Raw genomic sequence first — 27,468 nt, forward strand, 5'->3', positions numbered from 1 at the left:
GAAAGCTTAAACATACATACATCTCCCTCAAAGAAATATTGCTTAAAGTTAACTCTTACTAAAAAATCAAGATTTTCTTTTATACCACTAACATACAAGCTACATTATTAAATGAGGAAGGTAGGCGAAGCAAGACATTTATCATCCAACAGACAAATGACACAGGATTGCTAGTTAGACAGTATAATAAGTACCATCTAATTTTCTCTTACGAATCAATTTATTCTTCAAAGCCTTGGATCATCATCAAGGGACTGCATTTTCCCGCTGAGAAATTACAGAACTGAAAATCAGGTTTTATAAAATATTCAACTAGTTGCCAACAAACCCTTACAAATAACCACTAGAATGGATTTGATTAGATGAGTGGTGACAGTATCTCTTCTTATGCAAATAACTGAACTGTTTGACTCTTCTCAGTCACTACTTTGTAGCATTCCTTCAAAATCAGACCCTGTAACTCCTCAGTAACCTCCACGAGAAAGTGATTTCAGCCTTCCAGTGATCCACAGATTCTTTTCTGCATTTAGTTAAACATTAACCAAGGATACATTTTGCATGTTTTAATTTCCTCCACAGCATTTACCATCTTTCTACAAATAAGAAAATAATTTGAAAGCTTGCTGATAGTTAATAATCATTAATAATCATATATCAAGCATAGCATTTTTTAAAGGCAACCCAACAGTGTTGACTTTAAGGATTTTCTCAAAGGAAACAATCTACACCTTTCCAGTGGGAGCACTGAAAGTGATCATCATAACAAAGTGTATTTCTGTAAATATGACACAGTCATAAGGGATCCAGAAAGATCATTATGTCAACTGTCAAAAGTTGAAATTGTCATTTGCTTTCCCAGAAGACTGAATAGGTGAATCTTATAATAGATATTTCATTCTAGTCTTATGAATGAGAGGTAGTATCTGGTGTTCCCACTGTTGAACATGACATACTCCTGCCTTTTGTAATACCTTTCCTTCTCAAAAGTACACTTGCAAAAATAAAAAAAATAAAAAAAAAGAAAAAAATCAGAAGTAGTAGTTTCAAAAGTGACTTTAAGATGTTACCCAGTTTCAAACCCCAGTTTTGTTACCATCTGCTTATTAAGCTGGACTGTGATATTAAATTGGACAACATTGCTCTTTTTTCGTACTACCTACCCTGGTAGCCAAACACCAGAGCTCCAAGGAGCTCCCAGCTCTGAGGAGTAATGCTGCTGTGGGAATCATCCTATATGGATGCAGGGAATTATTCAAGTTGATTTTCACGTGAAAATGCGTCAGCGTTATGGCTCACAATGGTTGTTCTGAGAGCAGAAAATATATGCTACAGGGTACAATAGACAGAATCTTCATGTATAGAATAGGATGCACTGCTGTAGGACCAGATCCTTGGATTTAAATAACTTGGTTTGATGCAGGACTCAGGACAGGAAGAAAAGTGACAGAAAGAAGCCTCTTCTGGGAAACAGATAGTTGATAACTCAAACTAAGGGTCCATTTGGAGCATGTGAGTAGATACATCAAGTCATGCCAGCAGTAATAACCGTACAGGAGCCATGTCATTGGCCAGGGATTGCTGGAGTGCAACACACTTGGCAACAATCCTTATTATCTGTGACATGGTTCATGAGGAAACCGGTACTGTAACAAGCAAACTCATACAGCTCATCTAATAATTCCCTTCTGGCTGCCACATTATGTAAGCTCTGCATTGCCCAGGAAAACACATTGAGGTTGGATTGGGGAACTAAGTCTCTGATATTCATAATACGTGCTAGCTCTTCTATTGTGCATCAGTAACTTAGTTCTGTCACAAAGCATTAGTAAATATGGCCTTTAAAGTTTTAAAAGGTAATAAAGCTGATAGTACAGATGCACATTCATTAGCCAATATCACACCATCTTAGAAAATGTTCTTGGATAATCTTTTTTTTGTAATTAAAATGAAAACAAGCACAGCCTGAGCAAGAAAGAATTTGAAACTTCACACATACATTATTTTTATTCTCAAGTCCAATGACTGGAGGGTTAGAAAAAATTGAGTTGCGGCAAAATTTAAATAAATTTCAATACAGTCAGGGATGGCAAAGCATGAATAGTGTATCAAAAATTCCCTCGCGCAATGACATCATCCACTAGACACATGACTGTTATATGTTGTGGTCCTAAAAGAGATTAAACTAAATTTCAAACAGAAAGAATCACTTTCCCCCTCTACAAGGATTTTTTTTGCTATCATCTGTTTTCTCTATTATCCCAGACTTAAAATCTGTCAGTTCTTGGACAAAGAGCTAAATTTACACCTAGTGTAAACCAATGAAACTCTATACTTTTCATTATACTTATGTTGTAATATTCTTTATATAAACTCTGGCTTAAAATATACTTGTATTTATCTGTTATATATGTCATGGTTTAATTAAATACTTCTGCAACTTCATGTAATCGCAGTTGAAGGTAATCACTGTTCAACAAAATTGACTGAAGCTGTTGATTGCACCTTTATCTACACTGGCTGAATTTGAGCCTGTAATTCTCTGCCTCTGGTGACAAAGATGGAAGCGATATAATTTATACATGGAACAACTATTGCCCGCTCTACACAGTGCAGTGGGAAAATGCCAGTACTGTTGACCACAGCCCTATTTCGACTGCTCCACCTAAAGTAGAATTGTGTTGGTGGTGAATTACAAGGGCTATTTTTCCTAGCCTAGGCAAGACCATGACAATCAGAAATATTGAAGTTGATATTTGATTAACACTGGCAGTACTCTGTAAGTGATTTCCACTCAACGATGTCTAATTATTTAACTATTTCCTGTTATTAATGGAATGAAACAATTCAAAACAAACAGCCAGGAGGCTGTTTTGCAGGAAGCTCGTAAACATCAATTCATACATGTAGAAATCTTAAAATTTTATCAAGTTGGCCTGTTGAATTTGAAAGGCATATTTTATCCCAATCAATGCATAAAGGTAAAATTATCCATAACTAAGGCATGTTTCTCTGCTGTACAGTTCAGCTGTAATGATCCCCACACACTGCACTTGCACATCAATTATGATAATCATAATCACGGTCGTTAAGCTGAATGTTCATTATTATCAGGATGCTGGTGACAGCAGATTCAATCATCGAGTGCAATGGGCAGGCAGTCACAGTCCCACCCAAGTTTCTGCAGACAGCGTTGTGCCACATTAAATCTATGATGTGTTCCACATCCCACTCCATTCCAAGAGCTGTAGACGGTAAAGGTCAACTTTATGTTCTGTGCAATATGCTTAGGTTCTCTAAATTAATTCTTTGCAGTCCTGGGTATTTTTATGCTTTGTAGATAATAAAATCCTGTTTAGGGCCAAAATGCCTGTGCAAATAATGAAACAGTGATTCAGTTGTACTGTAATTCACCTATAATAAGGCATCAGAGGGAAGAATCTATCAGAATAGAACACCTTAAAATATCACTTCCTGAACTTTATAAATAAGAAAACATTAAATGCTGTCATTAAAGTCAGTTTTCTAAAATGCATATGCAAACTAATTCCAATACTGATTAAAGACTGTAAGCTACCATTTCTGCTTCAGTAAATATGAACATATGTGCATGTTTTGACAACCGAAAGATTATAGTTAGTGTATTTCAATCCTTGGCTGCCCAGCTACATTGGAACCTATCACTGTAGTTTAAATTCATAATGATTGGTAAATTTTTTATATTGAAACATCTCACATAAATTCTATCAAAGGCATTTCCATGTATATAGATATACAATGTAAAACCTAAAATATGCAAGCAATTTTATTTTTTACAGTGATTTACTGAGTAAACTAACTAGATTCAGTTTCATTAGAGGTATTTCCATTTCTTGTTTATTTATAATGAAGAATTAGAATAGAACAGTTTTCCCCTTAACTCATACTTCTTTGAAATGTAAACGGAATGAGATAAAAATTTTCAGATTATAACTAGATGAAAAAAAGAACTATTAACTTTTCTTCACATAGATATGGTAATTATTATGTTTAGAGAAAGTCTATGCTAATACCCTTTCATTTTCCAGAGGAAATATAACAAGGCAATATTTTTCATTGTTGTTCATTTTGCTTCTAAAGTAATTATATAATTTACATACTAATCTTTTTGTGACTTGAATTAAAATGCATACTCAAACACATGAAAACCTCAGGAAAACATAGCTAGGATGTGCTCATGAACATACACAGGGCCTTTTTATATGTAATTTTTTAAAAAGCCATCTAATATCAGCTAACACCAAACAATACCTCAGCAGCTCAGAGGGGTCACTGATCCACTACCACTGAACTGACTCTTTGGGAGAACTTACACAGTCTTAACAGCAATAATAAGGGAACCTGGTCTAGCACAAGACTGTCAGAAGCTGAATATAGATCATGGCAGGGTTATCAGCTGCACACGCTGTAACAGAAGTTGCAGCCACAAAATATCACCTCATGGGAAACTCAAAGGAGGGTTCCATTCAGCAAATGGAACTCTCCTTTGTGTTAAGCATAGTGTTAAGCAAAAATCTGGTTTTTTCTAATATTTTGTTACATGCCCTTTAGCCTTGTGATTCATTAGAACAGGATACTTTTGTTCATACCACTGATATATTCAAAGTTTTCATATAATTTAAAAATAAAAAAAGCAATAGAGTTCTATCAAATTTAACAGTTATGAAAGTATGACCTCACACCTGCCTATAGGTCTTTTTCCATTAAATTGCAGTGAGGAGGTGGAATTTTTGGTTTTCTTTTTGGTTTTTTCCCTGATAATAATGACCCATTAAAGCAGCAGGTAGGTCATAAATAGCTCTTTTCTCCTCTTATCTCTCTGTTTGGGTAAGCGGCTCCTAATGGAAGCTTCATATTGATTTAGAATTGGGGTTGGAAGGCTGTATGTCATGTTGGGTTAATGTATACAGCTATTCACCTCCAGAGATTTAGGTTGATATCTATCCAAGATCACAAGTAAAGTGAGTCTAGTTCTTTCAGTGAAACCCATAATTTATATATGTGTCACATGATACACAGTATAAATATCTTTACTTTTTTTTATATCATCATCTGAGCCTGATCAAGAACTGCTAAGGACTAGAAAAGGAAGTCTTTATAGGACAAGAAGAGTACCAACAATAAGACATTTAGGTCCTTTTTATATATCACACTTATGCTGTAGGACTTCAGCCAGTCATATCTTCCACTCATTGCTTTTGAAAGACAAATTCAGATCTTTTCTTGAACATTGAACTCTATGTGCAATGAGATATAATTAATGCATGTTAAAATACCAAAATTTTACTCTGAGTTCATTTTTAAAGCTTCAAATTTAGAGAAATAATTCTTTATAAAAAAATATTCCTTCTCAAAATAAGATTCCTTGGAATTTGCTGGGGCTAAGCTACTTCCAGGGAAATACGTAATCATATCTTACAAAATCCCAGAATTGGAAGAGACCTCTTGAGATCATTCTCCTACAGCCCCCCTAGTCAGCTAAAGCAGGTTGCCTGGGACTGTGAATATGTCCAAGAATAGAGATTCTTCAACCTCTTTGGGCAACCTCTGCCAGTGCTCTGTCACGTTCACAGAAAAATAAAGAAAATTTTTAAGAAGTGTTTTCTTGTGTTCAGCTGGAATTTCATGCACTTCACTTGCGTCCATTGCCTCTTGTCCTGTCACTGGACACTACTTAGTCTGAAAGAAGCTGGGCTCCCTCTTCTTCTTTCCCTCCTATCAGATGTTTATACATTTTAATAAGATCTCCTCTGAGCCTTCTCTTTCCAGACTGAAGAGTTTCAGCTGTCTCAGCCTCTACTCCTACAAAAGATGCTGCAGTACCCTTAACTGTCTTGGCAGAGAGTGCAGCACCGAGCCGCAAAGTCCATTATCTTTCTTGTACTTGGAAATTTTAATGTGATTATGATACCTAATGCAAATAAGCACAATGCAAAACACTACACAAAGTCACGTTAGAACATGTTCTGAGAAAAATTACCTCTTGCAGCACTACAAAACCAGAAATATATGAGATGCTCTTGACAAAGCAAGCAACTTAATCAGATAAGATTAAGAGAAAAACAGCTATTCACTAGTTTCAAGATTTTTTTCAAAGAATGTAAGCAGTAAAATACTTTGTTGTTTTAGTTCAGTTTTTCCATAATTTCCTGAAGCTTTATCTTGATGTCCAAGAGTAAATATACAATCTCTCTTAAATCATAAAAGGCAATACAAATAGAACAAAACTTAGCAAAACGTACATAACTGAAGCTGTACTTAATCAGGCACTTAAATCCTGATCTTGTAGGTAGAACAGGTGTTAAAGTTCCTCAAACTGAACTTACCAGAGAGTCAAGGAAATCTGACATCACATCAGCTCTGTGTGATTTTATAACATGCTAGAAAGAATCCCATTGGATTCTGTGATCTCTGGATCAGACTCAAATTCACTTAGTTCTAATAAAATAGCCATCTAAAAAAGTAAATAATTCTTTGATTTTTGCAGTGACATACCTTGTCTGCTATCCACTTATTAGGATAAACTTCTCTGAAATGTTTGGTTCCATAAGCTTCTTGGAGATATTTGCCTGACTTGCAAAGTGATGGCTCATACTTCTCATTCTCATTTTTATGATATGAAGAAAATGGCAGGAATCTGAAATTCAAGAACATTTTAAAAATCAGTTATGCTCTTCTCTAGATGCCACAGGATGGATGTAAATAATGGATAACAACACTGCAAGAGGTGACGTGCAGACACATTCCTGCTATTTTTCACTACCTTCTTAATGTTTCCCCTTGGTATTGTGAGAGGATTACTGCAATTTCTCCTGCGGCTTCTTTCAAGTTCAATTTGGAGCAAAGAGATATAGAGTTTCAATAGGATAAAATGAAGACTTTCTGTACAAAGATCTAACTTGGTTCACTTGCATTACTAGATTATTACTTTGTCTGTATCTGCACTAACAATTGGTGTGATATGAGGAACGATCAGGGTTCAATTTGCTGGGATCTGCATTTTGATCCCACAAACCTTAGCAGGCAGTGCAGTCTGTGCCAGCTGTCAGTGGCAAGCACTCACCACACACAAGGATAGGTATCACTTTTGGAGAACTTTGCATCCACATGGCAAGTCATGTAGGCTCCCAACACACAACCTAAACCTGATCATTCCCTCAGGACATAAATATTTCAAGCATGCCAGCAGTATAAGCATAAACCAAGGCAGACTTGCACCATAAAGAATCCTCCCTGTACCTTAAGCCAGGTATGCATCTTTTGACATCTGTTAACCAAAGATAAATAAATAAACCATATTCACCAAAATCTAGCAATTCTAAATTAGAATTTAAAATTTAGCAGAATTCTCTCATTTAGCAGAACAGAAACTTTCACATTGTCTGTCAGATATTGGCAGACCACCAAGACAAGAATTCTCAAATTGTGTACTTTACTCTTAAGTCATAGTTATGTCATAATCAGCAGTCATTCAGAGTTGGATTCTTTCATCTTTGGTCATACTGCTTATACAGTAACAGTGAACAGTGAAGCTCCAGCTACCTGCTGGAAGAGGTTTTCAGATGGATGTCCCTAAGTGTCATGGACAACTACAAGTTTTCTGGGTAGGTTCCAGAGCAAACAGCATGAAGGAAAGTGAAAAATGTCTTATATATAAAGGATATGCAAGATCTGCAAGACACCCTCCGAAGATGTCTTAGTGACATCTATTTTAGTTTCCAAGAGAGTCACAAGAATGAAAAAGTAAATTTTACTATAAAGTAAAACATTGTGAATTAAGCTTATCATTGCTGGTGTTCTGAAAAAACAACATGCATTCTTTATTCTAGAAGTGCAGGAAAAAATATTGTATAGTGAAATTAGAAATATATGCTTCAGAAGTTTAAAATATCACTTTAACTGCCATGACAACAGGTGTAGTTTTTCAGCTGAAAGTTTCCTCAGCCAAAAGTTTTTCAGAATCCAGAGTTCCTATAAGAGTTAGGGAGTCAACCAAGTTCTTGATAAAGATGTGGATTAAAATAACTTTCTTTGTCTCTCAGCTGATGCAGATTCAGAAAATTATTTATTTTGACTAACTGATTCATCAGCAACTGTTAGAGTGTTTTCTTAAATTACAGTTCTTTCTTTGTAGTTCATAAAAAGAAACTATTTCGAATTTTATCAGCTGTATCAATTTATTTTATCAAGTGCCACAAACAAATATCATGTAAAGTTAGTAAAAGGAAAACACTGAGTTAGCAGACTTTTAAATAATACAAAGCTACAGTAGCATGTGTATGCCCATGGGAAATGACACCCTCACATAAGACAGATTACGGTACTTGTAATGCTAATTTGCACATGGGATGGACATCACACACACACAAAAATTAATGTGGCCCCAGTGTCCCAGAGAATACATTGAAGGTGCTGTGAGCCGGCTGCTCCACTTGCAGTTTTTATCACTTCTGAATTGCATTTTAATAGTACATTTTTCTTTTGTTCAGACATGAAAGAAAATTGGCTTTCTCAGGGGATTGGATAGCTGAGAAGACAAGGCTTGCAGTTTAGGGATTTGCCCATATATGCATAGAATTTAGTTGAGCCATAGCATTCATAATTTAATATGAAAACCATGTCTGTAAAATTTACACACAAAATGGTAAAAAAAATTTGATGAAAGTAGAAGTAAATTATTATAGTTTTCCCTATAAAATTTTCTACATAGAGGTTTTGATTTTACTGTGGATCAGTTAATCTTTGTCTTTTTGGCAAACAAATACTCAGAGTAATGTATGTTCTACTGTGATTCTGAACAAAAAAATACATAAATTTTAACACTTTGAGACACAAGTAACAGTATGTTCTACATTCACTTTAGCACAAAAGCACTCTTCTGCATTCTGCTGCATATCTCCTCTAAGATCATTACCTGGAATATGTGCCACACAGCCTGGAATGTATGTCTGTGGCTGAGTAAAAAAAAAAAACTAAAGGAATGAAAGGAAGAACACTGAACAATAAAAAATATTAAAATTTAAATAAAAAAATTAAAAATACAATAGGGTGTAATGGTATCAAGTAGAAGCTTTTTCTTGTGTTTATAATTCTGCTGTCAATCAGGTGGGAAGATCCTTATAGCAATAATGCTCTAACTACAAGAAAGGATCATATGCTTGTAAATTCAATGTCTGTTTAAAGTAAGCGAGATTTTTCATTACTCTATGTGAACAATTAATTAAAAAAAATTAAACGATTTTTTATGTTAAGCAGGGTAACCAAATTAATGGGAGTCATACAGAAGTCATTATACCCCCACAACCAATAATAATAGTAAAAAGTAATAGTATAAACCTGACACAGCTTTTCCCAAAATTAATGACAGTATGTGGTCTGATTGTGACAGAAGAGAGTGATGGAAGGAGAAGAAAATTAAATCCAGACAATGTTATGACATCATTATCAACTGCACAAGTTTAGATTACAATAGTTTTCTTTCCTACAAAGGTTCACTCATTATTCCTTCATTTGGGTTTCAGCTTTTCCTTGTGATTTAGGTGAAAAATCAGAAATTCTTACAGATTTTCATTACACATGACAGAGACAGAAGTAGCAGGATCAAAGAAGAATTAAATACCACACAGATATTTTATCATGCCATAAAACATAGTCAGTATAAGCTGAGCCTTCCCAAAAGCTGATGATTCAGCGGGAGGTAAACTTTCCCTGGAGAAATAAATTTAAAAATTAAAAATTATTTTATTTTTAAATATCACAACAGCCTGAATGAGATGTGTGCCAAAGAATACATTCAGAACAGAGGGAAAGAGTTGGAACCAAAAGTGAGAAACTATATCAGGTTCTACAAATTGCAGTATTACACATTCACAACCTGAGGGAGGAGGACCAGGACCAAGGCTGGCAGAGTCACTGGTAATGAAGGCCAGCTGCACTGTTGCCAGGACCACACTATATTGAACCTAATTAGCGTAAAAAGATCTAGAAGCCCTCTTAGTAGCCAATGGAGGACCTGACAGCTGCTAGTGGTGTGTATTTAGATTTCAAAGACACCCTTGATATTTGTTGTTAACTAAACCAAAATTACTTTATCTCTTCCTTCACTAATCCTATCCTGCACCTTCCTCCTACTATTATTTTCATCTTTCTAATCCTTTTTCCCTCCAACATGTTAACACGCCCCCTTCCGTGATTTCTCTTCCTGCATTCCTCACCTACCATTTCTTCCCTCTATTCTGTCTCTTTTATTGCAATCTCTCTTACTATTGTGACAGGAGATGGAAGAGGCCCATTTGACACTGAAGGCTTTCCAGCTGGATTGACGGAGATGACAGAAGTAGCAGCAGGTACCGGTTTCCAGAGTTTACAGCAACGTGAGGGGAGAGCACAGCATCACAAACAGGGAGGAGGATTTGTCAGGTCCATCATTTACTGCTGGGCAGCAGCGTCCCAACGCTACATGGTAACTACCAGTGGGACACAGTACAGAGGCAGTAACTTTTTCTTGAATTTAAAGGGCAGCAAAAGAACAGAGTGGTCCTTCAGCGTGTTCTCTGAACTTGCCCGAGAGGCAAGATCCCAGCAGTCTAGCAGTGCAAGCATGTAATCCTGTTTCCAGAAATGCTTCAAAACATACTCAGGCTGCTGAGAAAGAACTGTCAGATCTACCGCTAGACTCCCAGACACACTACACTACCAGGGCACAGTAAGAAATATAAAACCCTGAATACTGCTTATGTGGTCTTTCAAACTTTCACATTTGTTGGTACTGTACATTTTTATAATCTTGTAGTAAAAACACCACCAAAATATTAACTCTCTGTGTGACAGTGTTGTTAAATTTTTACCTAAAGTGTTTCTACACAATAGCAATTCAATTCCTTGTTGTCTCGATTTAATTCAAATCAAACAATTTCATCTCCCTTTAAAGAACTCCACGAACAATTAGCTCCACACAAACCATGTTTCTCTACTGGGAATCTGGGAACACTTTATATTCTTCTTTTTTTCTTTAATAAAACATGAAATTAATTTTAAGCTTTCAAATTTGGATTATACCTGAAACAATTTTTTCATCAAATCCAACAGTGTCTATCTTTTCACTCAGGGTACAAAGAAAGAAGCATAATGGTTTCCCATAGCAAAACAATTGCAGTAAGTCAGCCATTATTTAGTTTATAATGAGTGCATATTAAAATCAAAGTCTTAGATACAAAAATAAAGACAGAACATTTTACTTAACATATCTAGTCACATTATCTTTAGTGCATTCTTTTTGCCATAAGAAACTTACTTGGGTGCATTATTACAAATACTGTTTCTGGTAATATACTAAATACATACCTTTTCAATAAACTATCAATCACTTTTATCATAATATTAGTAAATCTAAGAATCCTCTGGCTATTTTTATTTAACCCCTGTTTCTGATAATGTAAAGTGGAAAATAAAACCATAGTCTAGTTCTTTTAGGAAGTAAAAGAGATCTCTTCTGCAGCAAATTCTGCAACTTCTTAATTATACACAGACTTATTATCTGCATCCCCAGTGTTATAAAGTACCAGAACTTCATTAGAAAAATTAAGATGGAAAAATGAAGGCGCTACTTTGTAAATTTCCAGTGGAAATTAGCTGGAAGAAGCAGAGGAATACTGGATCAAAAGAGGGTAATCATGCTTAACTGTGCCCTAGAGCACCCGCATGTATAATACGATTTGCACAGTAACTACCTCTCCTATTACTGCTTGTTTGGAGTATTCTGTGTTAATGGGGTTAGCTAATTTAGTATTTTAACTTAAAAAGACTCTGCTGATTAATAAATGTTGCACACTGTGCTAGTAATTAAAATAAATGGAAGAGTTACAAATAGAAGTTGAATTGTTAAGAAAACATTATCTGAAAATATATGATAATCCCTGTTTATCATAATACAATAACAGTCCGGAAAATATGCAAATTGCTGAAGTTGCAAAGCATATGAAAAACTAAGTATAATTTGAAAAAAGTTTTCAGATGTGTTGTACTTGTATGACATAAAATGTAGTAGTCATTTTCACTGCAGCTGTCAGAAATACAGTAAAAGATTTTATAACTCTAGAAATTAAAAGACTTTTTAAATTCCTAAATCTTAAAGTCACTTGCTTTTTAAATTTTCTTACCATTAACACCAGGCAGCTTATAACACTGTCGCTCTCCAAGTACAGAGCTTATTTAGGTCACTGTAAATTTCCCTGTAAATACCTTTCATCACAGCACTGAGTAGCACAGAAGCACCTAAGCTGCTTCTGAAGGAAAGCACCGTCTTGCTGAGAGCAAGCCCGTGAGGAGCTTGGTACTGCAATATTCACCCAGCATGTGAGAGGGAGGGTGTGCAAACATTGCACTCTGCTGCACACGAGTGAACCAGTGATCAGGACTAGGTTCTGTGTCTCCAGTACAGCGCTGAGCACGGACATGGCCAGAAGCTGAGATGACGTTGCTCATGTCACACCAGAAGACTACAATAAATCAGGAAACCTAAGCCTTACACTATTGCTATCACCACACTGCATCTCATTCTGATGTTTGTTAACTTCATAAAGATGTTTAACAGTATACTTTGAAGCATGAGGCATATTACATGAGACAGATTTCAGCAAAGTTAATGAAAATAATTTACGTTTTTGTTCTCTGGAAAATTAGGCCAGCATGCAGCTGCACGCAACTGAGTAAAGAACTTTTCATGCTTAGTGATCTAAATCTGCTGGATCCAGCAGTTGGTGTCTCAAACTAGACACTAGTTTATTAAGTGGCCATCCCGAAGGAGTACAATTGTCATTCCTATCCAAGCGGAGGGGGAAATCACTTCATTTGTATGAAAAATAGCACAATAAGGCAGCAGCAGCTTCAATTACACGAGAAAAAGGAATCATTCTTATTAGGCTAGATTACCCAGTTGCTCTTTCATTACAGAATAGCAAATTCCAGCAGTTGCTTTATGTAAGCACAGCATTCTCTCTTGGTTTCGTTTGTACTGCTTCTGCCTACCTCAAACTCTCACAGCTTTTTCAAATTTTTCTGCATTTTATCAGAAGCAAGAAGTTTCTCAGAGCTTGCAATGCTCATCCTATTGTCCTGTAAACAACCACTTTAAAGAACTCTGATAATCAGAGGTGTGTGGGAATTCTGAATGTTGTTGAAAATTGCAGGTACACGGCAACAATCTTTCTGATAATATTCACTCTGGAAATATACATATAGAGGATTTAGTTTGTCATTTTATGCAAACACAAGTTTTCTCAACAAATGCCACATACTTTCGTTGCTCATTCTCTCCTTATTTTCTAAAATAGAAGAATAATCAGCATAGGAAGCGCTACCAGGAAGAAATAAAGTCCCAAAGTACACAATTACATAGAAAAAGACAGAAATTTGTCAATTCATAATAGACAGTGCTGAGAAAAACCTACTGTAGAATCTGAGTAACCCTTTGCTGACTCCTCCCTGGAGACCAACATCCCACACAGCAGCTGCAGCATTACTAGTGAGCATTAGTCCTGATGATGACCTGCAACTCTGTCATCACCTTTTCAAGGTTACAGATGTGACCCTTGTATGGTTGATTGAATATGAAGCACAAACAGAATGATCGCAGCCTGAAAATGTATAATACACTATGCATTTAGTGTGCATGAAGCTGAGAATCATTGATTGTTAGGACATTGCTTCTGTGCATTAAGGATGGCATTAAATGCTTCCTTACCCATAGGGTAAATAAAGACTGCATATCATGTAAAATCTGTCAAAGTTGGAGGCTCCAAATTTAAACTGTACAAGACCAAAGCTTCACAATTCACTTATTGAAGAGTCAGTGAAGTATTTATTACAAGATCTGATCTTCTGAAACTGTTGACACAGTGATGTCTGGGGTAAACCTCATCAAATAAAGACTGGGCAATAAATGGAGGACATCATCCATCCTCCCTTGGAATGCATAAGTCAAAACTTATTCAGCAAAAAAACCCCACTTCAAATGAGAACATTAATTACTACCTAGTGCTTGGAGTTCTTTTAAATTTCACTGGCAGAAGCTAGATATAAAAATGAAAAAAAAAAGCACAGATTTAAGCTGAGATGTGAAAGTTAAACTGTTTCCTCCTCACCCCAGTACATGAAAGAATACAGAGAGGAATAGAAAAAGGAAGTACACTTTTACTTGTAAGTGAACTCAGTTATGGTTTTGGTATGAAAGGAATAAAAATGTTATAGCTAAGTTTTGACACCAAATATTAAAAAAAAACACAAAACAAAATGCCACAAGCAAAAAACATTGCCTGGAAGTGAAAAAGTAGCCATATCAAGAGATTTCTTTTCTTTCAAAACTATTTTTGAGTAGAATATTCATTTAAAGACACTATTAATATTAAATTGGGGAAAATTATGCTCCAATAAAAACGTAGAAGGTAAACCATATAAACGCAATTGTTTCTGGCATTCTTAAGTCCCAGTCCTGAAGCTGACACTTAGCAATATGGAGCTGACAAAAAAGCATGAAACAGATCAAAGATAGTAAAGCATCTTGTTCCAGTGAATCAGTGGATCACAGGCTGCTCATGAGGAAAAGTGGCTCCTTTCTGTCCTGAATTCTGCTATTAAAGGGCCAAGGGATTGCCAAGAGCACTGAATTCAAGGGAAAAGTTGACAAAATGTAATTTTTTAACTACAAAGCCAGAGAAGGTGATTTAACAGGCTTTTATTATGATTGGACAAAAGAGTTCCATCATGATTAAAAAAAAAAAAATTGGAAAAATTTTGGCAATAGCCTTAAGTCTTTTGGGATAGAAGCTTTAATCTTTTGGGATGGATTATGCCTGTATTTGGGATTTTATGGAAGAGAACTGGCCTGTCTGACACTATTACAGATGCTGTGGCTTAGGAAATCAAGCTGCTTCAAAGATGATTACAGTTTTTGTATCATGTTCTAACATGTGCGACATATGTTCCCTCCCCTTCCAAGTGAGCTGTGGTACTCTACTGGGAGAGAAAACAAGTCTCATTGGCATGCAACACCATTTTTTCCTCCCATAACCGGTAAGGTCCCTGAATATGAAGACTGAAATAGTATTTTTTCTTTGGCAAGGTGTATGTGGCAAAACAGAATTTGCATTTGTTTTCTTATTTCCCATTAAACGCATCTGTTGCATCACATATTATTATTACAAGTTCTTCTACAGATTCATAGATATGGATGGCACATGTCACACAATTACAAGATAGGGTCTCTGCCCTGAGCAGTTTATAATCTAAGGACAGAGAATTTTAGAAGTATGTACATAGAATGTTTGCTAGTAAGCTGTCAGGTTTGACATTTCATTTTGTCAGGCATGAAAGGTTTCTGAAAGCAATGGGAATAAAGAAAACATTCTCATAACAATATAAGAAAAAAAACAAAGAACTTACTCATTGTCATGTATAGGATTTCTCCATTCCTCCCTTTTTATTCCCTCTCTGGCCTTCTCCAGTGGTGAATTGATTGATTCTGCCACTCGCAAGGTTGGTTCCAAAGGCTTGTAGCGCTGCCACAATACTTCAGCGGTATCGCGGAAAGGCCCCTGAAAGGTGTAGGATAATGTAAAGTGTTTTATTGTGGGGTTACAGTTCTTTTCTTTCCGTCTTTTATTCATGGCACATCACTGATGAAAGAGGACACAGAATGTCTAGGAAGTGTAGTGAGACTTTTCTTCCAAAATAATTAAAGCAGTTCATTTTGATAGAGACTTACAGATAACACAGAGGTTGATAACATACTCTGGAGCTCCAAAGAGAGAATGAGAAACGTGCACCACAAATTTACTTAGCTACTAACAAACACTTACTATTTTAAAACAATATATTGTTAGAATTGATTAGGAAAACTTAAGTTTTTCCTTAGAAAAAAATATCAGTGAAATAAAATCTGATACACAATTATTAACCATATCTAGATTCTGCTTAAGCAGATAGCTTACGTCTTTTTCTTTCCACAGGACAAATAATATTTGACCTTAAAGAACATGCTCTTTTCAATTTAACTATAAAGCTATCCGTAAGAGAACTTAATACATTACTTAAGATATAATTCTTCTAATACAATTCAAATTAATGAATTCAGTAATACAGGTCGATATTCCTGTCTAATTCCACATTAATTTCATTATTCTTAAAAAAAATACACATATATGTCTTTCTCCAGAGTATATTGTTTAATAACTGGTTATATCAGCATCTGGCATTTAACAACATAGATAAATAGCAGCAGGAAGTCCTCTCCTGTGCTGCTGAAGTGACATATCCTATATATCTTGCTTTAAGTATTAACCTGTAAGAACTTACTTGGAGTATAATTAGTGCCATGTTACACTCAGGACAGTTTAGTGGCAACCCTGGATTTAGAAGTATTACTAATTAATTTTTATTTTCATCATTGTTGATCTTGCAATGAACTAGTGAAACCTTCTGAAACTATGAACAGACAAAGAATTCTAATCACAGCCTTTATTCTTAAAGATATCCTTCTTTAAATAGGTTATCACTAACAAGTCACAGCTGGAGTTACTGCAAGCACTGAGTGAAGACTGTGGGGCTAATAAAAAGAAATGATTCACGCCTCATTTATGTTCACTTATGTTTTACATTAATAGAAACCAATAATAGGAACCAGTTACCATAAAAGTCATGGACCGTAAATAACACAAATGGCAAATAAGTATCATCTAGTACTTTTCACAGCTGGACAGGAGGATTGCTATATTTGAAAGTAGTTAATGGATTTTTATTGGAACTTTACTTTTTAAAGGCACAGCACCAAGATTTTGAGATCTTTTAAAAGATCCCAGTAAGAAAATAAGCATAATATTTACACTTCTTGCAGATATCCTCTTGCTTCTGCTTTCTAAGTCTGGGTGAAAAGATACATTCATTTAAAAAGAATACAGTAAGTCTTTAAAAACAGAATGAAAAGTGTTACTTCCTGTGAGAATAATCAATACTAGAACAGGTCACTAAACCTAGTAATGGCATTACCTAGTAATACATAATCTGACGAGCAAGTTATAAAATAAGTTTAAAATTTATTATTAAAAAGGAATGCTCTTTATTGCAAGATGTTTGCAGTAAGTGGATATATGGATGAAAGAAGAAAGGAAAGAAAAGTACTATTATCAAACAATATTAAGATAAATATGTTTGCTTTTAAATGTAGTCTTTCAGAATATTGCATCTTTTCTTCACTGCAAAATATTGACTCATATGCCACCAGGGTAAGGGCCAAATCAGACATCCGAGCAAGGGTTTTTCTCCATCTTTAATTTCTAAGACCTAATTAGGGGTTAAATAAAAAAAAACAAAACCATCAGTCCATAGTTCAAATGAAACTACTAATGGAAGGAGGGAGGAAAGGGTGCAACTAAGCAAAGGTCTCTCAAATAAAGCTGTGCCATCACTAATGAAAGCAGGGTATATATATTAGAATACTGACATAATTCTAAACATTCCCTGCACAATTATCCATTTCTCTGATTCATCTCTTTGAAGAAACTTACCTAGCAATAGGCACCCAAGTAATGTATCTTAAATGACAAGACCTCTAAAAAATCCATTTATCTATTTTCATTTTACAAGATTAACTTCAAGATTTGTGGAAACTGCAGTAGAATGGTGCTTAAAAATGTTTTCAAATTGACAATGCTTGCAAGCATTTCGGGCATCCTGCTTCAAAATGGAAATTTTCCTGGGAAGGTCAGGCTAGGAAAGGAAGGGAAGGAGGCAACCAACAGTCTGCACCCTGAAAGCAACTCACACAGCTCTATTTGAATTTGTAGTGAGTAGCATAAATCTTCTTAATAGCAATTGGTCTGCCAAATAAAGGTTAGTAGATCAGCATTCTTACTACTTTACCATAAAATCAGGAACTCGTGATAAAAAATATGATCATCATGAAATTATGCATTCTTCATTGTTCTCCATTCCAGAACACCTAATAGCATGCAAAAAATCTCCTAAAAATGGTAATGTGCTTTCTGTTATTAATGCTTTTTAATGAATACATGACTAATTTTAGCATTATCAGTGTTTCCATGAAACTGTAATTCTAGTGAACTCAGTAATAAAAATGATACATCTAACCAATGTATAAGCATCATTAAAACTTTTCTTTTAAATGCACTATCTTATACACACAGAGCTTACCTATAAAGTGCTACATACCCATTTCTCTAAGAGAAAACTGGAAGATAGCTTGCTTTTTTCTTTTAAACATATACAATTGACATCCTCATAAAAAATATCCAAACATATAAGCAATAAAAATTTTAGATACCTGAAAGAAAGCAACTAGTGACTCAAAGTGAGCCAGATCGATATTAGAAAAAGAAGCTTGGTGCCAGAAAGTGTTACCACAGAGAACTAGGACACAAGCATATCTAGTAATTAAATTTCTTATTGTCACACCAGACAACTTTCAGGATGGTGTGTTCTGATGGGTTTTCGTTTCCAGCTGTTTCATCAGCTCAAACCAGTGTCCTTTTCTTAGACATACAACCCTAAATTGTCAAAGTGTTGTGCAGGGATTTAGCCGTGTGACTCCCATTAACATCAATAAGAGTCGCGCAGCTAAATCCACGCGCTGTGCTTTGAAAATTTACCCCACAGTGTACATCCCAGGGTGCTGAAAGGATTAAAGTATTATATAGTAAATTCCCTCTTTGAGGTGCAGAAAATAAACAGAACTCTTCTGGTTTGTTCTAAAAGGCTATCTGTGCAAGACTGCTGTGCGTGCGTCTGAACTTAGAAAGGTCTGTAAAATATTCCAAATCCGAACAGAAGCTTGTAAGATACTTTGCACACAGTAAAGTGGTTTTGCAAGAGCACCTTAACAATGGAAAACTCTCGAGTTACTTAATTATCTAAAAGCATGATTCCTGTACCATGCCCACTAGGCAAAATCTTTCCCTCTGTCCTGAGAGACAATGCATTCAGTCACGTCCTGCTCAAGGACTGTCACAGCCCCTTTGGTCCCAGAAGGTAAAGCTACAGTGTCATATTTATCTCAGCTCCAAACTCCTTCATCACCCAAACTGCTTACTGGCTCACACTTTGTCTCGATTCTGAAATGAGTCAACAAGTTCATTCTATGAAGAAGCTCAAGCAGTCAAGGTAGGGAGAACATAAGGAGGGAAGGATAAAGGTGGAGAACTGCTCTGAAGTCGATTTTTACTGTTATAAGCAGTGTGGATCTCTGTGCAGCTCACCTCTACTTCTCCAGAGGTATTCTCACAGGCCTGCAACTTCTTAGAATCACAGAATCATAAAGGTTGGAAAAGACCTCCAAGATCATTGAGTCCAACCTTTGACTGAATACCACCTTAGCAACTTAACCATAACACTAAGTGCCACATCCACTCATTTCTTGAGCACTTCCAGGGATGGTGACTCCATCACCTCCTTGGGCAGCCCATTCCAATGACTGACCACCCCTTCAGTGAAAAAATTCTTCCTGATGTCCCACCTGAACCTCCCCTGGTGCCGTTTGAGGCTATGTCCTCTTGTCTTGTTGCTACTTGCCTGAGGAGCATAAAGGTTTCAAAAGTTTGTCTGCTGTGTATATTGGGCACATTCCCAGCAGGTTTTGATTATAAGGTGACAAAAGCTGTTTGCCAACTTGTGAGATGTTCACTTTGATGCATTATCTCAGAGATGTCCATTACTTTATAGAACAGGGAGAAAAAGCTATCTGCAACACATGCTGACAACAACTGAAATTAAAATTGAGACCATGACAGTTAAGAATGCAAGCTGGGCAACTTGGCTGTGATGGAGAACAATGTAGAAATTTTTGTAATTAAAGCTGACACACACAGTGGACAAAAAGAGTAGGAACTATTTTGAACTGAGAGCACCTCTTTTAGTCTTCTTATGGGAAACAACTGCAAACTGAGGAAAAATTTATGACAACTGGTTAATTTGTCCTATTACCTTTCATTTCTCCTATTTTTTAATGATTTAAAATTGGAAATTATGATTTCTAACTCTAATGAATCATAAAATTGATACTCAATTATATGAGGTCGTACCTTTGAAATATCAGAAATTACACTTTTTTCCCCAAAGGACAAAAGCAACACCTAAGGAATCACATTTCCCTGTTTTTAAATATCACCTAGATTTCTTTAAGTCAAATCTCTGTTCAAAGACTTTTTATCCTAAATGCAAGCACTAGATATATATAACAAAAAAAAATCCCCAAAAACAACAAATCCACAAAAGGGATTTTTGGACCTGATGATTTAACTTGAGATAATCTATGATAAAAGATATGAACAAAAGCTGCCTCAGAGACACTGAAAAATGTTACCTGAGGTTTCTGCCTGCCAATAGGTGGTAGAGGCAGTGCTGTGACGAAAGCTGGGGGCTTCTTACAAGTTGGCCAGTCATAGAGCTCATAGGCAAAGGGACTCTTCACTTGCTTCCTTCTGTGGCTCAGTGGCTTTGAATTCCGTAGCAGCAGTTCCATTGGGTCTGGGGATTTTCTGAATGGTGAATTGTAGATGCCTGCAATCTGAGCAGAAGATGGGGTTACCTTTGACTTCAACTTATTTAGATTCTAATACACAACAGGAACAAAAATAGACAGTGGCACCTGCAGCATTTTTAAAAGCAAAACAGTCATTAGTTAAGGAGTAATAGAAGAAAATTTATGGAATACCAAAACTCAATATTCACTTTTTTCCCCAACAAAATGTCCACAATAAATTCCTATAACTATTCAAATGTGTTTAGTTTTAATAGCATAAAACTTGTAAAACCCCAAAATTTAGCACAAGAATTTCTGAACTGTGAATTAAATTGAAAGATTCATTCTTCATTGAATTTGATATTTCATTTTTTTCAGGATACATCATTAATTGAATCACTACTCTGATCTAATATAACAATGACTAATACAAAGCACACATTTCAAATTCTGATCTAGTAATATACATAATTAACAATCTGTGAATATCTGGCAAGTCAAAATTATGTGACAGACTGTTCCCAAATCATTCCTATAAATGTAGGCATTTTATCAGTTGTATATAAACAATTCCCAAACAGACATATGTGAGTTTACTGAATTAATTATGAACTGTTAAACATGAGAATTCCTATTCCATATTGCACAAAGCCACTAAATCTTCTATAAAACAGATAACATATGCTTAAAAACCACCTGGCAAAAATTAATTTAAAGATACGAGTTGCTTTAAGGATAATTATATTTTCTACAACAGTATACTCAGAGTATTCTTAAGACTTTTAAAGTAGATTTTCTCAGTTAAAATATATTATCCTTTGCTTTTATCCTAATTCTAATTGCTAAGAAATATTGAATAAAACAGGGAAATCAGTTTCATGATGCAGAAAAAGTTAAGGAAAAGAGTAAATGTTTAAAATCTTGTATTGCTCCTTTGGAACGCTACAGAGGACCCATGAGAAAACTATGTAGGGCGTTAGCCTCCTCATAAAGTATTAATCTCTTGAGGTTGAGAGGACTGAACACTTCCCAATTAGCTCTAATGCATTTTTCATTAATATATCCTACTGGGAAGTTCCAGTTTCTTGTGTCAAAACAGTTAAATACAGTATATATAAAACACAGCGTTTAATGCACTAGAATATTCAGAGATGGTAGCTTATCCAAAATACTGTTGGGCTATTCAAAGTTTTATGGGCTATATTCTTCAACTCTGTCAGTGATCTGGCTCTAATGATGATTTATTTTGGTCCTCTGTTGTATGTTCCCCTCTTAGTGCAAACCCTATAAAATATTATACTGATGGTCTAAATGTATAATGGGAAAGAGGATATGAATAGAGATAAGTGGTAGAAACATATATGTATGTATGCCAAGCAACCACTGGTTGTTCATTCAGCTCTTCAGGATGCCAGACTAAAATGGCAGGGATCCATGCTTCAAACAGCAGGCAAGCAGAATCACTGGAGTGAATGTGAAATTGCAGGTCCATCTGTGTGATCTGTAAGGTCCAGCTGCATCTTAATCTTTGGTTCTGCAAGTCTGGCTCTTACTCATATAAACATCCCATAAAGTTACAGATCCTCATAATGCTGTTAGTATTTTTTCAGTGTTTCATACACAGTCAAACTGCAATTTTCTTATCAGTCCAGTACTGGGTTTTGCTCGTGAATACTTAGTGATCTGTAAGTGCTACAGAAATACAAGTTCCACATGTTGTCTTGACTTTATTGCACTTTCCTACAATTATTGAATGCATTTACACTATATACGTGTTACACAAGTTCTCTCAAATATAAAATGCCGCAGTCAATGCAACCTCCATACAAATAGAATATGTATTAGATTCATACAAACTGGATTCCATGCTGAAGGTACACAAACCATCTTTACGCCATGGTCGTTATATCCCTTCACTCATTAGTCCCAGCATGGCCATTGGATCTGCCTACATTCTGATAATGTCACTGAAAATGTAAACATTATTCAGAAGAAAAACATCTCATGTGCATAACTGAGAATCAGGCTGATCCGTAACAAACCACTATGGCATGGTAACAACTCTCTGGAGTTGGCAGGCATGGATTTGTTGATCAGTAGCAAATCCTGACCAGGGCTGAATCTGTCCAAAATTTACATGCCTTTTTAAGCTGATGAGCAAATTGGGGAGGAAATCTTTTCATTTTTTTTAACCAAAAAAATACTATACTATTTCAAACTATATAGCTCAGGTTCGATTTTTGGTTTTGTTTCTCCAAAGTGGAAAAATACAACATCTTAAATAATTTAAATGTTTTTCCTCTGAAGAATTACATGCAATAACTTTAAATTGATGCACTGTCTGGGTCCCAGGAAATGGTGTTGCTTCTTTTAGTCACATTGAGAGCTAGTATATGTCTACATGATTATAATGGCTTTCTGAAACTGCATTTTGCAATCTATATTGAGGTACTGTGTATATTCTACTTTGTGTTCCTCTGATTAAATGTTTGGCAGTAATAAAAAGCTATAGTTCATAAAAGGTTCAAACACTGTGAAATGCTACTGAATATCTCAAGATGCACTAATAGGATTGGCTTTTAGTACTTTTAATGAAACCAGAATTAGCTACAATAGATGTGGAAATCCATTCATTCAGTGTCTTTTGACTTATTATTGCTGAAAAGGTGTCTTAACAAAGAGTCATCTTTTGTTGCTCTTTTTTTACCTACTCTCAGATTAAACACATACAGATAGTATATCAACTATGAAAGTGAATTTGGAGTTTAGTGAGGCCAGTTGGAAACTTTCTTGCTTCTTCTAAAGTTGCACTGTAAGATATGGGTCAAAATTGATTATGAAGCACATCTTTAAATAATAATTTTTCAAGCAATCCTTGTTAATTATTTTACATTTCAATTTTATATGTTTAAGTATTCAACAAGACAGCAGAGCAATCAGCAGAATTAGTATCTAGACAGATAAAATGAATACTAATTTACTCTAAATTCCCCAAGGTTTGTGGTAAGGGTAGGCCTAAATGTAAAATTCGCTAAGTTTGGTAGGAGAGACAAGAGGAGGAGTTTCCAGTTCAGATTAACCTCTGGAAAAATTGCTTCCACTAAAATATCTCTGCAAATCTTAATCTTAATTTTGGAATTTCTTGCACATGTGCAGTGTGGTGATGAATATCCTATTCACTACATCCTCTGCAGGGAGCTGGCAGTCTGTAGAAATCTAAGAATCTGGAGGATCAAAGCCTTTGTTACTTAATACATTTGCATATCTTCTTGAAACAAGTGCAATGTATGAAAAGCATTACTTAATTTTTTCCCCACTTTAATACAATATTCTCTCAACTACAAAGCCATTGCACTTAATACTGCTTTTTCAATGGTAGAAAAGTATTACATCAAACTACGATTTCAATATTTTCCGCACCTTTAGTTCATAAGAAAATATGTAACCCTCCAAAATATTATCATAGATTACAAAAAGTACCTCTTGTCTCAGGGAGAATGACATTTTTCTGTACTATGCTCTTCAACATTCAGGACTCCGTCAAAGCCAGCTTTTGGGATTTCATTTCCAGGAATAATTTTCTAAAGTGACAAACACTATGGGGAAATCTGTGCTAACTGTTAAAAAACTTACAACTGAGCTATTTGCAATACTGTCATGCTAACTTCCACCTCAATAAGACCAAAGAAATCTCAGGAGGGGACTCTGCTAATAGCTTCTTACTGATCTCCTTGCATCAGGCCCTTCTGGTGAATGGTGGCCCAGTGGTGAATATGGCAAATGAGGTGTGAAAGCACAGATATATTTTTTTTTAAGACTATGGTTCTGACTCGTCAGGGAAAATAAAAAAAAAAAATAAAAAAAAGAGAGAGAGAAATGAGTTATACAATAGATATATTTTCCCCTAGAATTCTCTGCCTCAGACCTTCCATCATGGAAACCCAAGCATGACCTGGAATATTAATTGTGTCAGGTCAAGCATACTGGCAAATGTACCATTTGTTACCCAGTCATCCTTAGCATTACATTAATATTTTGAATCATTTTGCATTTCTAACACTCTATCATTTAGTTTCCTCCCCATCATTTTCTTATCTTTATAATCAATGGTCACATATAAAGAAAGAAAAAAGTCATAAGAAAACAAATATTATTTTAATGAACATTAGCAAAGAAAATATTTGAGGGTTTTTTATAGTCTGTATTGCTTCCACCTCTAATCCTATATTTACTCCATGCTACAGAATATCTACTTTTGTCTTTTCATGTTTATCATTTCAATATATAGAGAGAAAGACTTAACTGTCTTTCTGTCTAAATTAATTTTATTTTCCAGAATATAAGAAAGAAATTATTGTGGAGTTGCCTTGAAAGCTAAACTATAAAGTTAGGCAGCAGCAAAAGAAATAGAAAGAACGAAGGAAGAAAGGAAAAAGGTGCAGGTAGAAAGGGAAAGACAAGGATGTGTTGTTTACTCTGGACAGTTTCTCAGAAAAGGTAGGTGACCCCAAATGGTATGATAAAACCTGAACAGTTTAGGTTCTGCAATTTTATTTATGACTTAGTTATTTCTTATTCTTCTTTCTTACTTCTTCACTGAGCTTTCAAAGTCTACATAAAAAATCACAAAAAAAACATGTTCTAAGATACGGCATAGCTACTATGCTGCAAATAATTACACACATGCAAAATTAAAAATTGATGAAGTTGAGCTGAAGATAAATTGTAAGCATTAAGTCAATAGAAAGTGTATTCTCATACGTTTAAATATTTTACTGTAATTTAACTAAACAATAATAAAGATATGCTCTATTTTAATTACTTTTTCATATCAACTCTGAAAGAAGGAAATAACCAACATATATCACGAATACAAATGTTTCATGTAACAGTCATTTAGTCTCGAAAAAACCAGCTTTGAGGTAGGAAGCCTGTGAAAGTGATTGTCACAGTAAGAACCTAAATAAAGTCCCAGTTTCTCACTCTGGTCTTTTAATGAGGAGTTAAATGAGAAGGAAAAGACTTCAACAAAATAGGGACTAGACTTGAAAATTCTTTTTTGCTCCATTGTAATTTGTAAAAAAAGAAAACCTAAGCAAGCCGAGAGGAGAGGTAAGAGATCTTTAAAAGCCATAAAAGTAAAAGCATGAAGGAGAGCTGTGAATGAAATATTTGCTAGAGATGGGATTGCTGAATCAACACTGACCAGTGCACTTCATCATAATTATCAGGACATACTACTGCCAGGGGATTTATAAAAATCCCACTCAGCAAATAATTGCCCTGCTGTTAGGAGATAGTCGGAGTGTTAACACACTGTCACAGTCCAGCGTTTAGTAAGATATTCAACATTCAATTACTCTTGCTGAGAACTAAAAGGAAACATGATCATTTCTCAGCTACTGCAGTTATGCTTCCACATGAATTCCAGTGAACAATCTTGTTAATCCCCAGATATAGTTTCCCTAGGAGGTAAAAGAAATACCTTAAAACATTAATGATTCACAAGGAAATAAGTGTTTATACAATGCTGCAATTATGTCTAAAAAAGAAAAGGAATTTTAAACTTCTAAATAGCTAGGTTTTTACAGGCTGTCAGAATATTCCAAATTTAGTGAAAATAAAAGGATAATATTTAATATGGGATTTACTGGGGAAAGAGCATCTATAAAAAATCTGTAAATACTGTTCTAGCAACAAGTATAATAAAACTATGTCCATGAACTGGATTTTGAAACATCAAAATATTTAAGCCACATTAGAATGTATTCTACCAGGAACAATCCACAATATTTTAGCTAATGTGAACACATTTCTTTATTATCAATGAAGAAATACATTGTAAAGTTTATTCAGACATTGGAAAAATACCATAGTGATATTTGACATCCCAATTTGAGATAAAACTTCCTTACCTGACAATAGGAAAAATGTCACCCACCTTCAAAAATGTAGGTTCAATTCTCACTGAACTAATGCTACTCCTTTGGCCTGATCCTGTAATCCTTAAAAAAATATATTCTCTGGAATTTCATCTAAATAACAACTAGAGGAGCTAGCCTGTTATTGCACCTAAGGTATTTTACCTTTCTTTGAGACACTGCTTTAATGGAGGGACTGAAGAATTCATAAATGAGTGATGAGTAGCGTATATTCTTTCAAGTGGGATTAATTACCTGTCTTCTGCTTAATATATATTCTGTTTAAACAGAGTAATAGAAACATTAATTATTGTTATTCTGCCTTCAGACTGTAAAGCTTGGTTCAGTCCTTTTCATCTGTGAAATGTTTGCTTGATATCAAAATAATAGTGCAATCACATTTTAAATGCACTTTTATAAGTAAACCAGGCTGCAACTTTATGGCCTATACAATGAGGTGTTAGGAGAACATTCCAGTCCAGTATCCTGGCCACAGATCATAAAACCAACCTCTAAACCTGCACAGGCACTAAGTTCAATTGCAGGAAACAGAACCGTAATTGAGTCTCCGAATAGGTACCAATTGCTTGGGTATTTAGGCAACAAGACAGAAGAGAAACATAATCTTAGTTTAATGCATGAATCATTGTGGCACAATATCCAAAACACATCAGCCCAGCAAATGCAGAGGCATCCCAAAATTGTGTCCACCTTTCATTGATTCTCTCTCTGACAGAGGCTTACTCTGTCAAATCTAATTCTTATGCAGGCTCTTGATGACTTGACTAGATCAGGGATAATAACTTGAATGAGTGAGTGATGGCATGGGAAACAATACTCTTACGATGAAGACAGAAAAAGAAACAGTGAATTGTTCTCTTACTGTCTCCTCATTTGACTTCTGATTTCAAAACAACTAGAAAAATAAAATTTAACTTGATTAATGGTTTTATTTTAAAAATAGGAATTACCACTATAATTTTT

General features: G+C 35.2%; 1 protein-coding gene across 2 annotated transcripts in view; it reads right to left on the reverse strand.

Annotated features, from left to right (window-relative positions):
• The window catches only part of SPATA17 (spermatogenesis associated 17), an 87,503-nt gene that overhangs the window by 15,204 nt on the left and 44,831 nt on the right, over positions 1 to 27,468 (reverse strand). For both annotated transcript variants that reach the window (XM_032683513.1, XM_032683512.1), the window contains 3 exons: positions 20,405 to 20,608; positions 15,475 to 15,626; positions 6,532 to 6,673 (listed from right to left, as the gene is read on the reverse strand). In XM_032683513.1, coding sequence (XP_032539404.1) covers positions 6,532 to 6,673; positions 15,475 to 15,626; positions 20,405 to 20,608 — 498 coding nt within the window. The remainder of the gene's footprint in view (positions 1 to 6,531; positions 6,674 to 15,474; positions 15,627 to 20,404; positions 20,609 to 27,468) is intronic.

Source organism: Chiroxiphia lanceolata, chromosome 3 (genome assembly GCF_009829145.1).
Source record: "Chiroxiphia lanceolata isolate bChiLan1 chromosome 3, bChiLan1.pri, whole genome shotgun sequence".
Taxonomy (NCBI): Eukaryota; Metazoa; Chordata; class Aves; order Passeriformes; family Pipridae; genus Chiroxiphia; species Chiroxiphia lanceolata.